The sequence below is a fragment of the Artibeus jamaicensis genome, unplaced genomic scaffold (assembly GCF_021234435.1).
Source record: "Artibeus jamaicensis isolate MK-2021 breed Jamaican fruit bat unplaced genomic scaffold, CSHL_Jam_final contig_469, whole genome shotgun sequence".
NCBI classification, from domain to species: domain Eukaryota; kingdom Metazoa; phylum Chordata; class Mammalia; order Chiroptera; family Phyllostomidae; genus Artibeus; species Artibeus jamaicensis.
In genome coordinates this window covers 605,096-623,971 of record NW_026521847.1, presented here as the reverse complement: position 1 = coordinate 623,971, position 18,876 = coordinate 605,096, and the positions used below count along the sequence as shown (strand labels likewise).

General features: G+C 45.9%; 3 protein-coding genes and 2 non-coding genes across 8 annotated transcripts; 1 reads left to right on the top strand and 4 right to left on the bottom strand.

The window, feature by feature from the left end:
• The first annotated feature begins 1,940 nt into the window (after positions 1-1,940).
• Positions 1,941-3,137, top strand: MCCD1 (mitochondrial coiled-coil domain 1). The gene is made up of 2 exons (XM_037151373.2): positions 1,941-2,188; positions 2,663-3,137. The coding sequence occupies exons 1-2, from the start codon at positions 2,015-2,017 to the stop codon at positions 2,843-2,845; spliced, it is 357 nt and encodes a 118-aa protein (XP_037007268.2). The 5' UTR covers positions 1,941-2,014; the 3' UTR covers positions 2,846-3,137.
• Positions 3,138-3,146: 9 nt separating this feature from the next.
• DDX39B (DExD-box helicase 39B) lies at positions 3,147-13,037 on the bottom strand. Of its 3 annotated transcripts, none has more exons than XM_037151368.2 (11): positions 12,938-13,037; positions 11,363-11,575; positions 10,575-10,702; positions 9,945-10,037; positions 7,912-8,095; positions 7,145-7,263; positions 5,069-5,200; positions 4,197-4,306; positions 3,965-4,109; positions 3,675-3,822; positions 3,147-3,367 (listed from the first exon to the last, which is right to left on the bottom strand). In XM_037151368.2, exons 1-11 carry the CDS (start codon positions 12,954-12,956, stop codon positions 3,351-3,353), a joined length of 1,308 nt encoding a protein of 435 aa, XP_037007263.1. In that variant the 5' UTR covers positions 12,957-13,037; the 3' UTR covers positions 3,147-3,350. The 3 variants fall into 3 exon arrangements, with proteins under 3 accessions (XP_037007263.1, XP_037007264.1, XP_053523382.1); XM_037151369.2 differs by having other exon boundaries at positions 11,363-11,694; positions 12,938-13,024; XM_053667407.1 differs by lacking the exon at positions 12,938-13,037 and adding an exon at positions 11,950-12,179 and having other exon boundaries at positions 11,363-11,694.
• Positions 7,786-7,860, bottom strand: LOC119053768 (small nucleolar RNA SNORD83). Its single transcript, XR_005083367.1, has one exon. It is a non-coding gene; the product is annotated as a small nucleolar RNA SNORD83 (small nucleolar RNA).
• Positions 12,109-12,186, bottom strand: LOC119053766 (small nucleolar RNA SNORD83). The gene has a single exon (XR_005083365.1). It is a non-coding gene; the product is annotated as a small nucleolar RNA SNORD83 (small nucleolar RNA).
• Positions 13,038-15,677: 2,640 nt separating the features above from the next.
• On the bottom strand, positions 15,678-18,780 carry ATP6V1G2 (ATPase H+ transporting V1 subunit G2). 2 transcript variants are annotated; one of them, XM_053667410.1, is made up of 5 exons: positions 18,706-18,780; positions 17,488-17,571; positions 17,107-17,207; positions 16,469-16,638; positions 15,678-16,415 (listed from the first exon to the last, which is right to left on the bottom strand). In XM_053667410.1, exons 2-5 carry the CDS (start codon positions 17,567-17,569, stop codon positions 16,412-16,414), a joined length of 357 nt encoding a protein of 118 aa, XP_053523385.1. In that variant the 5' UTR covers positions 17,570-17,571; positions 18,706-18,780; the 3' UTR covers positions 15,678-16,411. The 2 variants fall into 2 exon arrangements, with proteins under 2 accessions (XP_053523385.1, XP_053523384.1); XM_053667409.1 differs by lacking the exon at positions 18,706-18,780 and adding an exon at positions 17,780-17,867.
• Positions 18,781-18,876: the final 96 nt, after the last annotated feature.

Here is an 18,876-nt window from a genome sequence, read left to right as displayed (position 1 = left end):
CAGCAGAGGGGACCGCCATTGTCCTTCTCTGACCCCGCCCCCACATACAGCATCACAAACCAGCAACCTGGGTGGCCCCGCCCTGGTGAACACCTAAGGCTCTGCTCCTCATATGTAACAGGCACAAACAGATCAAAACATGGCTCAAGAACAACTCAGAGTCCCAGAGCCTATAAATCTAAGCGATGAAGAAATAGCAAAACTCTCAGATGCACAGTTTAAAACGCTGGTGATCAGGATCCTCACAGAACTGGTTGATTATAGCCACAAATTAGAGAAACATATGAAGGTGAAACTAATTGAAATGAATGGAATTGCACAGGAAACCAATAGCAATGAAAAGGAAACTGGGACTCAAATCAATGGAGTGGACCAGAAGAAAGCAAATAATGGCCAAACAGAAAAGAGTCAAGAAGCAAGAATTCAAAAAAATGAGGAGAGTCTTAGGAACCTCCAGGACATCTTTAAACGCTCCAACATCCGAATTATAGGGGTACCAGAAGGGGGAAAGGAACAGCCACCAGTGGAAAACTTATTTGAACAAATAATGAAGGAGAATTTCCCCAATCTGGCAAAGGAAATAGACTTCCAGGAAATCCAGGAAGCTCAGAGTCCCAAAGAAGTTGGACCCAAGAAACACACCAAGGCACATCATCATTACATTAGCCAAGATTAAAATGAAGAAGAGAATCCTAGAAGCAGCAAGAGATAAGGGGACAGTCACCTACAAAGGAGTCCCCATCAGACTGTCAGCAGATGTCTCAAAAGAGACCTTACAGGCAAGAAGGGGCTGGAAAGAAGTATTCCAAGTCATGAAATCCAAAGACCTACAACCAAGATTGATCTATCCAGCTAAGCTTTCATTTAGAATGGAAGGACAGATAAAAGTGCTTCTCAGATAAGACCAAATTCAAGGAGTTCATCATCACCAAGCCCTTATTATATGAAATGTTAAAGGGACTTACCTAAGAAAAAGAAGATAAAAAAGATGAACATTGAAAGGACAGCAAACTCACAGTTATTAACAACCACACCTAAAACAAAAGCAAACTAAGAGGACAGCTGGATTAGGAGCAGAACCATAGAAATGAAGATCACATGGAGGGTTAGCAACAGGGGAGTGGGAGGAGAAGGGGGGAGAAGATACAGAAAATAAGTAGCATAGATGGTAGGTAGAAAATAGATAGGGGGAGGGCAAGAATAGTATGGAAAATATAGACTGTAAAGAACTTGAGACACGTGTTCATAAACTAAAGGGGGGAATGGTGGGGGAGGGGGTGTGCAGGGTGGAGGGGAATGAAGGAGGGGAATAAAACAACTGTAATGGCATAATCAATAAAATATATATTTTTAAAAAGTCCTCCCCATCCAACAAAACCTCATATACAGCAATTGAATTCATTAACATGAATTTTGAGTATTTAGACCATTACTTATGTTAATCTTTTCTTGTACTTCTAACCCCAGATGTTCTTGAGCTCAATTGTTTACTCTCTGGTTTTCATTCCTTGCTGAAGCCAGGGAAAACAAACTTGAAAGTGATGTCTTTGACAGAGAATAATTAGCATAGATGGTAGGTAGAAAATAGGAGGAAGGCAAGAATAGTATGGGAAATGCAGAAGCTAAAGAACTTGACACATGGAACATGAACTAAAGTAGGGGAATGTGGGTGGGAGAGGGTGTGCAGGGTGTAAGGGAATGAAAAGGGGGGAAATGGGACAATTATAATAACATAATTACATGCTAAATTTTTTTTTAAGTGGGGTCTTCTGGAAATTGTATGGGGCAGAGGTGATGGGAAGAATAAAGTTGAATTTTTTCCATTAAGAAGCTTCTTCTGGGTGTTATGCCTTAACTGGCAGAAACATTTTCACAGCAGGAACAGGATTCTGCCCAGTGCCAGGCTGGGAGGAAGGTGAGGGCAGGGCCAGGCACTGAAGCGAGACAAAAGACCGGGAGAAGCCAGTTCCTGGTGGCTGTTGGGCAGCTCGGGCAGCTTTCTGCCTAACCCGCCATGGTCCTCCTCCTAACCTGGCTTTCCCGGTGTTGTGGCCGCCTCCTTCTCCTGCCTTCCTGGCCCCTGGCCCCTGAGGGATCCCAAAGATGCTGCTGTTCCCAGAGCCCTGAGGCAAACACAAAAGAGCAGACCAGCTCCAGAGACAGTGGGAAGATGAGGTCCCCCACCACGGTAAGTGGCACCAGGAGTGGAAGGGATGAGGGATTTGGGAGGGGGGCCTCATTGTTACCCAGCACCACAGGCCTACTGAGGGCAGATAGCAATCCAGATCCCCCGAGCTTGTCACCCAGTCCCAACTCCCAGCCAGTACCCCACCCCCACCCTGCTAGACCTCAGAGCTCACTTCCCTAGCACTCCCCACCCCACAGTCCACTGAGTTCTAGAGCAGGAATTTCCCATCATCTAACAGTTAATTATTTCTGGTGGTGGAGGGGGAGGGACAGGGGCAAGCAGTCCTCTCCTTCCTCCTCATACAATGAGTCCAGTTACAGCCCCTGGGCCAGTGATTTCCACATGCCCACCTGCTTCAGGATAAAGGGCCTATGCCTAGGAAGGAAGCTACCCTCAAACTAATCAAAACCTAGAGACAGAATTCCAAACTCCTGCAAGCCTCAGTTCCCTCTCTTCTCACGTCCTCTCCCCAAGGGTCCCAGGCACACAGCTGAGCTGGCCCAGGCCGAGGAGCTGCTGGAACAGCAGTTGGAGCTATACCAGGCCCTGCTGGAAGGGCAAGAGGGGGCCTGGGAAGCACAGGCCCTGGTGCTCAAGATCCAGAAGCTGAAGGAGCAGATGAGGAGACACCGAGAGAGCCTGGGAAGAGAAACCTAAGCTTCCCACCAGTTCCCACTTCACCCTCCTGCACTAGAACACTGCACACTACTTGCGACTCTGAGTCCTTCCGCTGGAAATGTACCAGCCTTACTCAAGCTACTACGAAAAACGGAAGACACCTCCAGAGGGCCAGAAGTTGGAAAGCGGTGGGGGAATCATGACCTCTGCAGTCTTTTTAGTAACATGCCCCACGATGCTTCTTCCCACTGACAACCTCAGCTCCACATAAATAACCTAAAACCACCTCACCCCAAATCCAATAAAGGGAAGGAGTGCTTACAGACACAATAGACGCATGTGTTTTTTTAGTTTTGTTTAAAAAAAAGTTCTGACAAATAAGGAAATGGGGCTTAGAAGGGATGATGCAAAAGAGGGAAGGCATGGGGTGGGGTTTGGGGGTTGTCAGGGGTAGGTGGCAGTAGTGTCTCCTTCACCCCCACGCCTGGTATCATCTCTTGAAGAGGGACAGACTGTCACATTCCAGGAAAGGTGGATGAGTCTTCTATCGTGTCTGTTCAACTGAAGAGAAAATATGGAAGTTAGAATAAGACATGAAACAGAAAAAGTGAGGTTGGCAGAAATACACATGCCCATACATACATATGTCTGTCTACTGTCTAGATCCAAAGGGCAGACTTGGAGGTGGGGAAAGGCATAATTTGATGAGAGAAAAGATCCCACATAAAGGTCAATTAAACATCCCAACCCAGGAAATGTCCATAATGTACTAGGGTTTTACATACATAATGGGATTTAAGACAAACACACTAAGGAACAAGGAGAATCACAAAGGCTGGAGAAGCCAATTGCTGTGATTAATACTTACTGTAAGAGGAGATGTCTATCTCATCAGGCAGCTCACTGATGTTAACCTCAAAGCGATCCTGCACATCATTGAGGATCTTGGCATCATTCTCATCGGACACAAACGTGATTGCCAAACCCTTGGTGCCAAACCTGCCTGCTCTTGCCACCTGGAAGGAGACAGAAAGTAGGACTGGAAGACCCCAAAGAAGAAAACAACTGAAAGGAGGGATAAAGATGTACACTGTGAGGATATAGAAAATTAAGTCAGTGGGGAAGGTCACAGAACGTCCTTGTGGGTTTGGGGCGTACCCGGTGCAGGTAGGTGTCAGAATCTTCAGGCATGTCATAGTTAAAGGCAATGTTCACCCGTTCGATGTCCATGCCTCGGCCAAATAGGTTGGTAGCCACAAGAATTCGTCGTTGAAAATCTTTAAACTGCTGATACCGAGAAAGCCTTTGTAAGAAAGGAAATTAGAAAAATGTGAGTCCCTTGTCATTTTCTCCCAAGGACACACAATTATCTTTCCCATGTCCAACGTACCTCTCCTCCTGGGGCATCCCACGGTGGATGGCGATGGCTGGGAAGTTCTGCTCCACCAGGAGCTGGGCCAGGGCAATGCAGCGCTGCACGGACTTCACAAAGATCACCACCTGTGCATGTGTAGGGATGTGGGTCCACGCATGTGTAAAATTGTATGAAAAAAAGTCTTCAGTAATTACTCCTCTAAAGGAATTCCTCAGTTCCTATCATGTATTTCCTCTTCTGCTATAAATATTAACTTTATCCTAATCCTAGATCATTTTTAGTGCAAATAAGCCATGTAACAGGTAAAGTGATGAAACACTTCTCAATAAAATAGTACAAAAACAGCCCTGGCTGGTATGGCTCAGTAGACTGAGTGCTGACCTGCGAACCAAAGGGTCACCAGTTCAATTCCCAGTCAGGGCACATGCCTGGGTTGTGGGCCAGGTCCCCAGTGAGGGTGCATAAGAGGTACCATACATTGATGTTTCTCTCCCTCTTTCTTCCTTCTCCTCTAAAAAGTAAATAAAATCTTAAAAAATACATAAATAGTACAAAAACAAATTTAGGAACCTAACAAAATGAAGGTATTTTGGGACTTTTACAACCTGACTAAAAAACCCTTTAAGGGTTTTATTGTTCTGAGCTTTATTACTTTATTTACTGAGGTTATTTATTGACTACCTGTCTGCGCCAACAATAAAACAGTAAAGCAGTTCCTACCTTGCTCATACTTGGCTCTAAGACATTCTCTCCATTTTAATAAGTTCCAGTTAATAGAATTTCTGCCATTATGTCACATCACATACATGGTTTTTTCAATAACAGGTTACTGAATACAGATTCCTGCTGGGAGATGTGCTCATCCTCCTACTGGACCTTGAACTGACCTGGTTGAACTCAAGGACATCCAGAAGGTCAAAGAGCTTCCGGTTCTTCTCGTTGTCCTTCAGTTTCACGTAGTACTGCTGCAACCCATGCAGCGTCAGCTTCGTCTCATCATCCACGAAGATCTCCATTGGCTGAGGGGGAGGGGGGAGGTAGGGGTAGGGAACGGGAGGGCAGAGCGGGGGGGTTAAACCTGGGGGGGTGGAGGAAGTTGATCTCCAATACACCCCATGGGGGGATGGGGAGAAGAGAGAAACTAAAAACCTCACCCCACCCAAAAACACCCACAGTTTAATATGCTCTCTTCCATCTTAGACCTAATGTCCTTCCTATCAGTTAAGTTCTAAGTTCTGAAAACCATCATGAGAAAGGAACTTTGCAAGGAGGAAAAGGAATAGAGAAACCACCCAATGGCAAGATGCCACTACCTCAAATGGAGATGATGAAGGGAAAAAAAGCTTTTCAAAGGGAGAAATATGATCCAAACAACTGGGAAATGATAGGAAACACTGACTCAAGGTCAGAATAATTCCATCAGAGCAAGTGTAAGAATATGGAGGAAAGGATACAGACCGCTCCATTTGAGGACTCACTCAACTAGGGTGATCATAGCCATGTTAAGATGGAATGCTAAAATAGATATAGTCAAAATGCCACGAAAGCAGCAGCAAAAATTACTCCAGATAAAGTAACAACTTGCCCTGGACCAGAGGGAATAGTTCCTAGATAAGACTGGTCTCTGAGCTAAGAATCAGACCATCTGCAGTGTTACACAGAAGGTATCAGTGATACTTGTAAGCTCAGAGCTGCAGATTTAGTTATCTTCAAAAAACACCCAAACAACACAACCCTTGAAGGGAAGGAAGGTAACATTAAAAAGAAATTGACTCAAAATCCAACTTCAGAGCCCAAATTTCCTAGCACTCTTCACTAACCTGGGAACATAGTTAACATCAAGACTTAGGGTCCAAGACTTCAAAAAAGGATGTGTGCATCACAAGGAGATAACCAGATGCTGATCACAGAAGGCAGGCTTTCCAAAAGGAAGTTCCACGGCCACCTTCGTATCTAATTGTAGCCCCAAGTCCAGTTACAGATAAGGACCAGAGCAGGGAGGTGGGAGGTAAACAACACACTCCACTGCTTATACAACAGGCCATCTAGCCCCAATCCCTAACCAACCAGGTTACATCAAGTGGAGCACCTCACTTTATCTTTCCTATACCCCTCTGCCTTGAGTGTGAAATAAAAGAAAAAAACCAACCACCCCATTCAGGACACCCTTCCCCACCCCAATACATAAGGGAGAAACGAGGAGCACGGCACGCCTTGGGTTCAGCAAAAAAACCGGGAACGGAAAAAGAGGCTGGCTGGTCCTCAGCTTCCTGGTCAGGTTTCCCTGCGGCCTCCGCTGCCGCCATCCACCGCTGGGTGCCGTCCGAATTCTCCCGCCGCGCCACGAAGCTTCTCTCTGCTGCCAGCTCACATCAACCGAAGTTCCATGTGGGTGTGAGGTGTGCGTGGGAAGGAGTAGGGGACGGGGATTGAGGTGCCAAAGGCCCCCCACTCGTGGAGGTGGGGAGGGAGCGCATTCATTGTGCTGTTTGCTCTTCTTTTAGACATGCCCTGCCATCTGTCCCTCTCTTGCTCTCCTGCCACCGGGAGAAAATGAGTGTTGGGGAGCACAAGGCTCCAGTTGTATGCTCGATGTCACCTTGAGGGTGCGTGGCTGTAGGGGGTATGTAGGAGACGATGGGTATGTGGTAAGGCAGAAAATCCTGCCCTCACCCAAAAGGGAGAAGAGGTTCAAAATGATGTGATTTAAAAAAAAAAAAGTCGAACACTACCCGCTCTCAAGTTAACCCGACCAAGTCTTCCGGATTTTCCCTGGCGCCCGCGCAAAACCTAACACTAGCTATTTCTGTCTCTGTTCGTCTCTTCAAGGAGTCGTCACTCCCAGGTGGGTTCGTGCCCCCTTCTTGGCACTTGAAGGACAAGGGAGTCTGAAGGAAGAGGGCACGGACGGGGAGAAGGCAGTGGGCGGGGAGTGGAAGAAGAGAAGGTAGAAGGGTATTTACGTCTTGCATGAACTTGCGGCAGACTGGACGGATCTCTTTGCTCAAGGTAGCACTGAACATCATGACCTGCTTCTCATGGGGGGTCATGCGAAAAATTTCCTGGACATCCCGACGCATGTCTAGAGGAAAAAGGGAACAAAATCATAAGAGAAAAGCAGCATGTGTCATAAACAAAGACCAGAGATGGGCTTCCCAAGGAGGCCAAGACTGCTAGAAACAGGAAAACAAGAGTTGAGATCTGCTTTACTACAAGGAAAGATTTGCTTCTCTATCTATTTTCCCCACCCTTGTGAAACCACATCCATGCTAAATAGAAAGAACAATAAATTTGGAATAAAGAATTGGGATCAGATCCCAGCTGTGTATTTTATGCAGGCAAGAAATATGATGAAACCCCAAGTCCGCAACTATGAAACAGGGATAGAGCCCACCGTGGAGGCACCCAAGGATATGACCTTTGAAAAACACTTTACGAGTCCCTTCTCCCTACTGCTCTCTCCCCAAGCCCCAACTACCAACAAATACTGCACACCTATTACATTCCAGCTCTGAGCCCACTCCATACTTGCCCTGGATCACACTTTCCCATCTAGTACCAAGGCTGCTTAACAAGCACAACAAAGACCAACCCAGGAAGCCAGAGCTATCAGTCATGGGTAACAGGTTGAGCTGTCCTGGCCCTACAGTGCTCCTGTATCAGATAAATTTCATTTGGCTCCAAAGGGAAACTCCCAGATCACTAGCCCAGTCCCAGCACTGCCACTCACCGAGCTGTTCAAGCATCTTATCACATTCATCCAAGATAAAGTGTTTAATATGTTTGAGGTTGAGGCTCTTATTTCGAGCAAGGGCAAGAATGCGGCCAGGGGTCCCCACGACGATATGCGGGCAGTTCTTCTTCAGCACCTCTTCATCCTTCTTGATAGACAGACCACCGAAAAACACCGCGACCTGCCAACCCAGGAGAAAAGAGTGCCTCACAATTAGGCAACTGTAGGTCCTAGAACAGTGTAACACCGTAAGTTGCTTTCTAGTTGGTGGGTTAGGGGATGAGGCATCACTCAGGGGATAAGACAGACTTCTATAGTAAATCTAAAATCACTAACTGTGGGACACCCAGGTTTACAACAAAACAGGAGGTACACAGCATCACCTATGAAGAATTCTTGCTAAAAATGTTTAATTAGTTTAGCTTTCAAATATAAACTTCAGTTTACAGAAAATACTGGGGGGAAAGTACAAGCTAAACAACACCATAAGGAAGTAACCAGATGAGTCCAGAGATAGGACGTTCTGCAGAACTGACCCAGCTTCTTCAAGTCACCGTAGCATAATTTTAAGCAAAAGAAAATGTCATGACAATTTGTATTTGATCTTGACACTAAGAACATTGCCACAAAGGTGATGAGCTGGACCTATAGAGGAGCAAGTGCAATCTTAGCTCACTACAGAGCTCAATAATAAATTATTTCCATAGTCATAACAATGGAAACTCTTTTCTGGCTTCCAAGTTTTAGAATCGATCTAGACAAGACTGCTGGGAGAAAAGACAAAGTAAACACTGCTGACAACGTAAAAATAGAAGTATACGTAAAGACACCTACATGTGTGCGTAGCATTCAGATCATATTTAGAAAATTTAAATTGATGTTTTAAAAAGAACAACACAGGGAACTAAGTCAAAATGTCTGTAAGTTGATAAATTTGAGAAAATAGTGCCTAATGCTTGGTTTCAAAGCATAATTAGAACTTTAAAAAAGTTAACAAGTAATTGATTATCTTCTGTAAAGTAGAATAAGAAATGTGAGAACACAAATCTTTTCATTATAAGGTCTTCCAGACTACAGAAGCATTTTTACCATGCAGGTATCGCTAGCACTACTTCCTTTTTTAAAAAAATATATAACAAGAAGAAATTGTAACAACATGAACAAAGTTACTATTCTTCACACCCTTCTAGCCAGATAGTAAGAAGTTACATACATCAAGTTTATATAATAGAGAATAACTAAAGCCAACTTTGTTGTAGCCTCCAGACATCTTTCCATTATCAGCCCTGAACGGTGTGGGTCAGTGGACTGAGTGACGGTCTGCAAACTGAAAGGTCCCCAGTTCAATTCCCGGTCAGGGCATGTGTCTGGGTTCTGGGCCAGGTCCCCAGTTGGGGGCATGCTAGAGGCAACCACACACTGATGTTTCTCTTCCTCTCTTTCTCACTCCCTTCCCCTCTCTCTAAAAATAAATCTTTTTTTTAATTCTCAAAATTCACATCATACTACAGCCATTTTGGAATTACTGACCTTTTCTTGCCGTGTGTGTGTATGTATGTATGTATACACATGTATGTATATATACATGTATGTATATATACACACATGTATATATATCTCCCCCCATCAAATCTCAAACTGTCAACCAAAGCACACTGAAATGATTCAAAATGTCAGCATAAAGAAGCAACAAGCAGAAGGATGGTCCTGTAGTAAGCATCCTCTCTAGCCCAATCACCCAGTCTCCTGCTGCACAAGCATCTTCACACAATGTGTTACAAACCAAGAAAAACAAAAGCTTCTCCAAAACTGAAACACAGCACCTCTGAAATTATAAAACAAATCCAACTAAGCCCTAGAATGTAAATCTCTTGTACACCAAAGTCTGCAAGAACTTACTATTAGATGTAACTGAGGTTCACATACATGCATTTAACATCTGTGCAACATGAAGACTACTGGTGTCTAAGTCTCTAATGCCTCCAACTCCCCAAACCGTCATACTCCCAGGTCTCTATACCTTGGCTTACCTTGACATTGGGCATGTATTTAGAGAAGCGCTCATACTCCTTGCTGATCTGAAAAGCCAGCTCCCGAGTGTGACACATCACCAGCACAGATACCTTGGGGGGTAAGTAGATGGAAAAAATAATATATCCCTTCACTATCCCTCTGGGGGGAAGTGACTATCACAAAAGTATACCTAGGAGAACACAAACAACTTCAATTCTGAAATCTAAATCATTATCCCCATGATTACTACAAAATATTCCCCATGGCCTCAAGGGTGACAGAGGTCATCTTAGCAACAAGCACTCATGGTTCACAATGCATCATGTAGTTAAGATTAAAAAAAAATAAAAAAGAACACCCTGCTTCATCCTAGCCAGGTGGCTCAGTTGGTTGGAGTATCATGCCAAATTTTGCTTGGGTGTCCAACCCCCCAGGCAGGGCACATCCGGGAGACAGCCGATGTTTTTCTCACATCCATGTTTCCCTTTCTTTCTTTCTCTCTCTCTGCCCCCCCACCCTCTCTCCTCCCCCCCTCACTAAAATCAATAAACATAGTCTCAGGTGAAGATCTTAAAAAAAAATTAAAAAACACCCTGCTCAAATATTCCTAACCAAAATGCCCTCCCCAGTATTCTCCCCAGCTGTACCTGCCCAGTAACTGGCTCCAGCTGCTGCAGTGTGGCCAGCACAAACACTGCCGTCTTTCCCATGCCTGACTTGGCCTGGCATAGGACATCCATTCCCAGAATGGCCTGAGGGATGCACTCATGCTGAACTAAAACAAAAGAAGATAAATCAGATCCTCCTAGTTCCTTCCAGCTTTAGCTTCCTCCAGGTCCAACCAACCCCTGCCCCCAGTCCTAACAACCCATCTACACCTACCAACAGTCACCTTTGAAGCTCCTGGCTTTGTCTTTATTTTCCATCATTTTAAATAATCCATGACATTTGAGTACTGCCACAAGTATTTCTCATACTTAGGTTGCCATGCATTGGGTCATGTAACCCTACTGAAGAACTGGTACCTGACCTAGAAGCCAGCCACCTTTAAACCAGCCATAAAGGTTTCCAGAGACTAGAGTTGGCCTGGCCCAAGAGGAGAACTACAGGTACAGCCAGCTCCTCCCCAGAAATTTAAAATTGCAAGTCAAAGTGATAAAATTAAAAACTAGCAGACAAGAAAAAAAAACAGTTACCAGACAAACAGTAGTCCTCTAAGGTATTTCTGGATCACCAGCACTCCACACTTTTATAAATAATAACACCACCCCATACAAAAGTCTTCTACTGATAAAATGATTTCTAGTACTTCCAGTACTTCTTTGTTCTCTCGTCTATCCTAAATATAAATGTGTCACTAAGAAACCATGAACACATCTGTTTCTAGGACCTTTACAGCTCCTAATGAGTACTCTATGCCCAAGATGAAATTTACCTTCTGATGGATGCTCAAAGCCACAGTCAACAATGGCCCGGAGCAACTCTGGCTTGAGCAGGAAGTCCCGAAAGCCAGAGCTATGGATGGAGACATAGGAGCCCTTAACATCCTTCTTGGCAGGAGCCTCAGTCCCATCTCCCCCAGCTGCTGTCTCCACCTCATCATCTTCATAGTCCAAGAGCTCATTGTCCACATCATTCTCTGCCATAACTGGGCAGCAAGCAGATAAGAGGGAGGGGGTCTCTGAATGGGTTCACGTAGAATAAGTGAAAACAAGGGAGGAAAGTGGGGGCTTAAGGAACAGAAGATACACTAGTTTGACAGAAGAGCTAGGAAAAAAAAAAAAAGACATTAGTCACAAGCAGAGCCTTCAGCACCTTTTTTGCATCCTCCCCAGATTCCACTTTCCCTAAACTATAAAACCTTTACTTAGCAAAATGAGTAATAAACACGAAACATAAAAGTAATACATGGAACAGAAAAAGCGGTTTCAAGGGAGGCAGCCAGGTCACAGGTTCCCAACAAGATTAGGATTAGAGGAGAAACCAGGAAGTTGGAAGGGGGAGATCAGCTTATAAACTCACCTGTAAATAACAACATTAAGGGGGGAAAAAAAGGCAATAAAAAGCAAAATATGACGAGGTGGAGAATGTAAATAAAATGAAGACAAATCCTGGTAATCCTCAAAGAAAGACCCTGTTGCCCTTTCCCTATAATCTCAAACTATCAACCGCTAAAGCAGCAGCCATCAGTCAAGGGTGATAGATCAACGTCATCACTGCGCAAAGCGCTCACTTGTCAAAATGAAAACATCATGTGGCCGCCCTTCACCTCTCACAGCTCGAAAGCCTCCCACTCAGTGACCTCCACCTGGAGCCTAAGAAATCGCTACGTAATTATTTAGAAGCGGAGTGGGGGGTAAGAGAAATGGCTCCGCCGGTGGGGGGAGAAAAAGTTCATCTCTTCATCATACAATTAACAACGTAGCAGCTGAGAGGATGACACACTCGGCCTTAACTGAGCCTTAATCAAGCGGCCTCACATCACCGCTGCGTCACTCCTCAGGTGAGTCTCCTTTCCAAAAAACACACAGTAACATCTCTCGAAAACATCTGGAAAGCGCTCCATATAAAGGTGAGCAAGTCGAGATTAAAAAAAAAAAAAACCCAACTGACCCACCGCGCGGGCCAAGAGGACCCAAAAATCAGAAGGGACGTGAAAAGAGCCCCGCCCTCCGCAAAATGCCCAGGACAGAAGACGCCTAGCGCCGCCTCTCCCCGTCGCTAGGGCCTCCAGTAAACAAGGAATCCACTGGAGGAGCCGAAAGCGAAGGAACACAATGGCGCCGACGCCACCATCTTGAATTGAGCCTTTCTAGCTTCCCTACCCGCCCCCCCTCCCCGCGCCAGGAGCTCTTTGCTCTCGAAAGGGATGGAAGCGTTTAAAATAACGACCAAACTGGGCCCCAAAGACCAGGCTATAGCCTGTGGAAGGGGCATCAGGAGCCCGTGCAATAGGATGCACGCAGAGAAACGCAGATGGAAATGGATGGTACTGAAGGCCAAACCTTACCTGAGCAAGGCGAACGCATATGGCGGCAGCAACAGCAACGAAGGAGGCAACCTGCCTTCACTTCCGGTTCCCGGTTTCCCTTGACCCCGGCCTTCCGCCTTCTGGGCTGCCAGCGGGCAGGCGCAAGTGACGGGAGGGACCTTCCATGGTTCGGTAGTTCCGCGCTCTACGGGGATGCCTTTAGAAACTGCCTGTCTAGAATATTTTTAAAAATTCACTTCTAACTCCGTCACTACTGTCAGTGACAAAAGGCATAAGGGAAACTAGCATCCCCTTCCACCGATATCTTTTTTCCTCTTGTTCTACTCTTCTCCACGCCCCTCGTCTCTTTATTCGTTCCTGCCAAGAAGGTCTTCTCTCTGGGCACCCCTCTTAGGCGAGGGACGAGGCTGGTGGCGCTGCGATTTCCCACGGGGTCCTAGGCCCCGTAGTCAAGGTGACCTGGGGGCGTCGACGTTGGAGCTAGGGAAGGTCGACCCCAGCTCAGGTGAGAGCGATTGGTGCACAGAGGCCCTGTCCTTACCCTCTTCGCAACCATGGGGACTGTGAAATGGCATTTGCCCAAAGTAATGTTGGCTAATGTAGCAGATACCCTAACGGGCCCTAAGTGGTGAGTGGAAGGCGCGGTTTGGATTGAGGGTTACAGAATATTTCATAAGTATCGTTAATGCGAGCAGAATGTTTTTTAGCTCCATCCCCAATAACCCCATTATTCAGCCTGGATTTTTTTCCTGAATGAAGCGTTTGCTATCTCTCCCCGCCCCATCTTTGGTAATTACGGAAGTCAGACTTGTTGGCTGCAGGCTGCTTGACAAAAATGACAATAAACGTTTGGCTCTTTATTACCGTGTAACACTAAGAAGAGGGGACAAGTATTCCCATTCTGTTAACAGGCCCAGACTTAAAGAATAAAGCAACTTATGGAAAGTAATACGGCTAGTAAGGTGACAGCCACAATGTAAACACCTCTTACTCTATTTATTCTACCTCCCTGCTAAGGGGGCTGGTTAATAAATGCATTATGGATTACCTCAGTAGTTCAAGGCCTTTGGGAAGCAGGCCTGTTTCCTGTGGCCAAGAGAAATGCACCAAGGATGGTGACATAGAAGGGCAGTTTTTTTAACCCTATGTATCAACTTATTCAACAGTATTTATCCCAAGTGCTATCCTAGGATCCTGGGACACAGCAGTCAACAGCCCTGTCATCTCACAGAGTTCACATAACGGGGGAGACAACACTCAAACATATAAATATGTCAAGTAGTAATAAGTGCTATGAAGAAAAATAAAGCAAGGTGATAACGGAGGAAATAAAATGGAATAAGCACTGCAAATAGAGTCACAAAAATAGAGGCAGAGGCCACTGAGGAAGCAGGGCCTATGCACACTTTGTGCCTCAGTTCTCAGAGCTACTATAAAGTTGCTAAACTTGCTAAACTCAATTCAAGGCTGAGTTATAAACATTTTAGAACAACTGCTCCTTCATTTGCATATTGGAACTTATCAATCCCTAGCCAGCAATCTTTTATTTGCATGAGAGAATTGCACTTTGTGGTTTTTGCCTTTATAAACCCTGCCTTTCTTTGTTTTCTCAGGGAGCAGTTTGAGTAGTTAAGTGAATCTGCATCTAAGGGAGTGGAAACTGCAGTCCTTTTGCTCAAATAACAAATAAATACCTTTGTTCTTATAGCGCCTGGGCCTCTTTGGGTAATGAACGGGCAGAGTGTTTGTTCTGTAGGAACAGAACAAGCACTCTGCCCCTTTCTGTAGGAAAGCCCAGCTTTCCTCTACAGCTGCCATCTATAGTCCTCAAGTTCCCAAACCAGGAATCACATGTTTCTCAACTTTAGAGACATAATGATGTATTATTTGCTATGTTTCTCCAACAAGTTTCAAAGGACAACCCTTTTGGGTATTTGGGGAATATGAAAACTAGACACAAGAGAGTGACTGAAAATGAGAAATGATGAAGCAAAAAGATTTGCCCATAGCCCTGATCAGGTTGCTCATTTGGTTGAAATGTCATCCTGTTCACCAAAAGGTTTCAGGGTTCAATTCCCAGTCAGGGTACATACCTCGGTTGCAGATTCAATCCCCGGTAGGGGTGAATACAGGAGGCAACTAATCAATGTTTCTCCCTTTCTCTCTCTCTAAAATCAATAAACATATCCTTAGGTGAGAAATTTTTTAAAATTTTTTTTCAAAAAAGGATTTGGCCCTGGCTGGTATGGCTCAGTGGACTGAGTGCCAGCCTGTGTGAACCAAAGGGTCACTGATTCAATTCCTGGTCAGGGCACATGCCTTGGTTGCAGGTCAGATCCCCAGTGAGGGATGCACAGGAGGCAAGCACACATTGATGTTTCTCTCCCTGTTTTTCTCCTTCCATTCCTTCCCTCTAAAAATAAATAAAAACTTCTTTTAAAAAAGGATTTGCCCATAGTCATTTTATTGACAGTTTTTATTGTTACAAAGGAAGTCCATGCATACACAGGGACACAGCATCACTTCAGATCTCAAGAAGCAGTGACCATTTGATGGGTCTTTGGGGGAATAAGAAAAGGGAGAAATCCAAGAGAAAGACCAACTTAAGAGAGACAAAAGAGAGCCTATGAAATGCCTCATCTTTCTGGAACTGCAGCAGAGGTGCTAAATAAAATCGTTTTGTCTTTTTAGGGATCATAAGTTCTCTGGAAACAAAGGTGGGAAGCGTCAATTCTTCAGAGAATTACTGGGTCATAGAATACGTGAGTAAAATCAGAGAGCCACAGAGGAGAAAACAGCTGTGGTTAGGTGGACAGGGTGGTAATAATATCACAGGGTTGCCATTAATTCAATCACAGCTACTACATGCCAGAAACCATGCTAGGGTCTTTGCAGAATGATTCCTAATCATTGCAGCAACCCTGGAAGGTAGGCATAATTGTTCCAGTATAGCAGAGGAGGACAGTGAAGCTACAGGTTAAGTAGTTTGCCCTGGTTAAGCAGCCAACAAGTAGCAGGGTCAGAAGAAGGACCCAAGCCTGCGAGGCTCTGGAGTCAGGATGTTTTCTACATCCCTACTTCTCCATTCTACAAATTTCACAGAGGGGTTGGCTGAGGATGACTTGGGAGTTTACAAGGTCCCAGTGAAGGTTAAAGAACAATAAGGATACAGGAATAAGTATAAAGGACACATGGACAAAAACGGGGGGAGGGGTGGAAATGGGAGGGAGGATGGGGGGGATGGACTGGGATGGGAGTAAAAGACAGAAAACTGTGGGGAAAAAAGACAGAAAACTGTACTTGAACAAAATAAAATGAAAAAAAAAAGGACATTCAGGTCTGAGCAGTATACCTGTATTTCACAGAGTTATCGGGTCCTTCCTCCTAGAATTTCTAGGAAATGAAGAGTAGGATTAGGGTGGAAGGTGATTTTGATTTGGGGATTTCTTTGAGGGAGGGAACCAGCAGGAAAGACAGGCTCCAGGATTTGTCCTAGGCAGCAATCCTGTAGGAACCAGCAGGAAAGACAGGCCCCAAGATTTGTCCTAGGCAGCAATCCTGTAGTTGGGGTGGACCTGGGGCCTGACATCGCAGACCATGCCAAGAAGCTGGGTCAGGACACGATCACGGTTTTTCTGCTGGGAGCTCTGCATGACCTGCACCTGGCGCCTTGTAGCCTGCTCCACTTCGGCGGACAGGTTCCCCTGGGAGCCCATCGCCTGGGGGGTGGGGAGTAGAAGAAAGAAAGGAAGAAACAGAAAGAAGGGTCCAGGCATGTGGAAGGAATGATCCTGGAGCAAGGCCAGGAAGAAAGGCCCTCTCCAAAGACCACATCCCACGGAAATACCCAGAGACCAAAGAAAGCAACACAATCCCATTTCCCCCAAGACCTGACACGTAACTTCTTCCCAAAACAGACTGTATAATCTCCACCTTCTCACCCATGACCACTAAAATCCGCCCTCCACCCCAAATATCACCATACCCCACACAGACTGGCAATTCCCCCACAAGCTGTACAAGTTCTTCAAATGCCCAGATTCTGTTACGTAAACAAAGCTTGACCAATGTCATGATCCCCACCAGGATCCCTTTCTGTCCTTTACCACCATCTTTTCTTGTAAAATCACCCTGTACACACCCCAACTTACAGCCCTGGGTGCCTTCCCAACTCTCCTCAGACTCACCGCCTGCTGCTTGCTCTGAAATTCCTGCTCTCTCTCTCGTCGGTATTGTTCCACTTCCATCTGTGCCTCCTCCTTTGCCTGCTTCAGACGCCTGGCCTTTCCTGGAAGCAAAAGAAAGGACAGGATCAGGATGAACCTTACACAAATGTGATAGTAGGGGGTCAGTCCTTTTCAGGAAGTTATTCTGCCGTCTCTCAGCCAACCAGGTGCTAGATTCTAACACCCATATCTTCCTTCCTAATCAATCACCCCAGCCCCCAGCTCTCTGACCGCCCCCCCAACCCCATCAGGCTTGGGTTTTCCTAAGGACTCAAACAAATGTTTGCTGTCAACTCATCCCCAATTTTCTTTCGAGATTCCTAGGAGAGGGAGAAGACTCACTCTTTCTGGCTTCTGCCACCTTCTCAGCCGCTCGTTTCTCTGCTTGCAGGAGTTGCTGGATACCCTGGGATTGGCTGGCCATTTCTGTCGTTATGGCAGATTCTGTTTAGGATGCTACCAAGGTACCAAATGGCTGCCACCCCACCCTCCACCGTCTACTTCTCCTCTTCCAGCTCGTTGCTGCAGTCCTCCACTACTCCTGGGTCTTAGTGCTCCCCTTTTCCCTCAGCCCCCTGCACTGGCAGTCTCCCCCAAACTGATCTCCCGATGGTGGCAGATCTTCCTCTCCTACCTCACTCTGGCAGTACCCAGAAGGAACGCTGGGCGGCAGCAGAGACCAGACCCAAAGCTGCCCGTCAACTTCAGAACAAGCACAAAGCTTTCCCAGGCGCGAGATCTGGGAATGGAGGTAGGGGCGGAGAGAAGACAAAGAGGAGTTTAGAACGGGGTGAGAAGGTGACGAAGTCACCGTGCGTGGAGTATTGGAAAAAGAGTACGCTGGACTTCTGAGTTCTTTCAATGTTTTTTCTCACTCCCGTTTCTATCTCTTTTCCTACGTCTTTCCCAAGTCCAAATGTCTGCATCCATCCCACCTGCCTTATCTTACAGTTGTTATGTTTCTCCATGCCTGTGTTGCCCTTTTTTGATTTGTCCCTGTTCTTGGCATTACTGTGGTTTTTTGTTTTTCATTTTCACTGTAATTTTTTAAAAGATTTTCATTTATTTATTTTTAGAGAGAGAGGAAGGGAGAGAAACATCAATGTGTGGTTGCCTCTTGTGACCCCCCTACTGGGGACCTGGCCTGCCACCTGGGTAAGTGCCCCGATTGGGAATCGAATCAGCCACCTTTTGGTTGGGAGACTGGCACTTAATCCATTGAGCCACACCAGCTGGGGTTCCCTGTAATTTTTTATTCAGTCCTTATCTCCCCTGTTTTCTCTCTTTCTTTTCTCATCTTTTCGCCTACCCCGAACCACTCCTCTCTCCTCCCAGTTTGGGAGAAGCAGGGATAAACCTCCAAAACGCCCTTCTTTATCCTTGCCCTCCCTCGCTCCTCGTCTATCCTCCAGTCTCCTGGTTTCAGGAGGACCTTTTTATCTTAACTCTAGTTTCCCCCCGGAGGTCAGACAGCGAAAACACACTTCCCCGCCCCGACCACTGCACCCCTTAGGAATAACAACATCCGGTAACGTGCCTTAAGTCATTTCCGCCCTTTACCTGTGCCTAGGTGCTGCAGTTCTGCCAGCCTAGAATGTCTCCACCTTCCCACCAGGCAGCCTCCGAGCGTTTCAAGCGTAGGCCTCCGACCTGCTCTGGGAGTACTTAGGCGGGCGGGGGGTAGGTCTGATGAGTAACCCCGACCTCCAGGTCCCAGGGGGAGAAACCTCC

Coding starts and splice junctions, on each gene's coding strand:
- MCCD1 (XM_037151373.2), top strand. CDS start 2,015: ATGGTCCTCCTCCTAACCTGGCTTTCCCGGTGTTGTGGCCGCCTCCTT. Junction 2,189..2,662: donor AGATGAGGTCCCCCACCACG/GTAAGTGGCACC, acceptor CCTCTCCCCAAG/GGTCCCAGGCACACAGCTGA.
- DDX39B (XM_037151368.2), bottom strand. Junction 10,703..11,362: donor CTTTGAGCATCCATCAGAAG/GTAAATTTCATC, acceptor CTTTTGTTTTAG/TTCAGCATGAGTGCATCCCT. Junction 4,307..5,068: donor ATGTCCTTGAGTTCAACCAG/GTCAGTTCAAGG, acceptor ACACATGCACAG/GTGGTGATCTTTGTGAAGTC.
- ATP6V1G2 (XM_053667410.1), bottom strand. CDS start 17,569: ATGGCCAGCCAATCCCAGGGTATCCAGCAACTCCTGCAAGCAGAGAAA. Junction 17,208..17,487: donor GGTGGCAGAAGCCAGAAAGA/GTGAGTCTTCTC, acceptor TTTTGCTTCCAG/GAAAGGCCAGGCGTCTGAAG. Junction 16,639..17,106: donor TTCAGAGCAAGCAGCAGGCG/GTGAGTCTGAGG, acceptor CCCACCCCCCAG/GCGATGGGCTCCCAGGGGAA.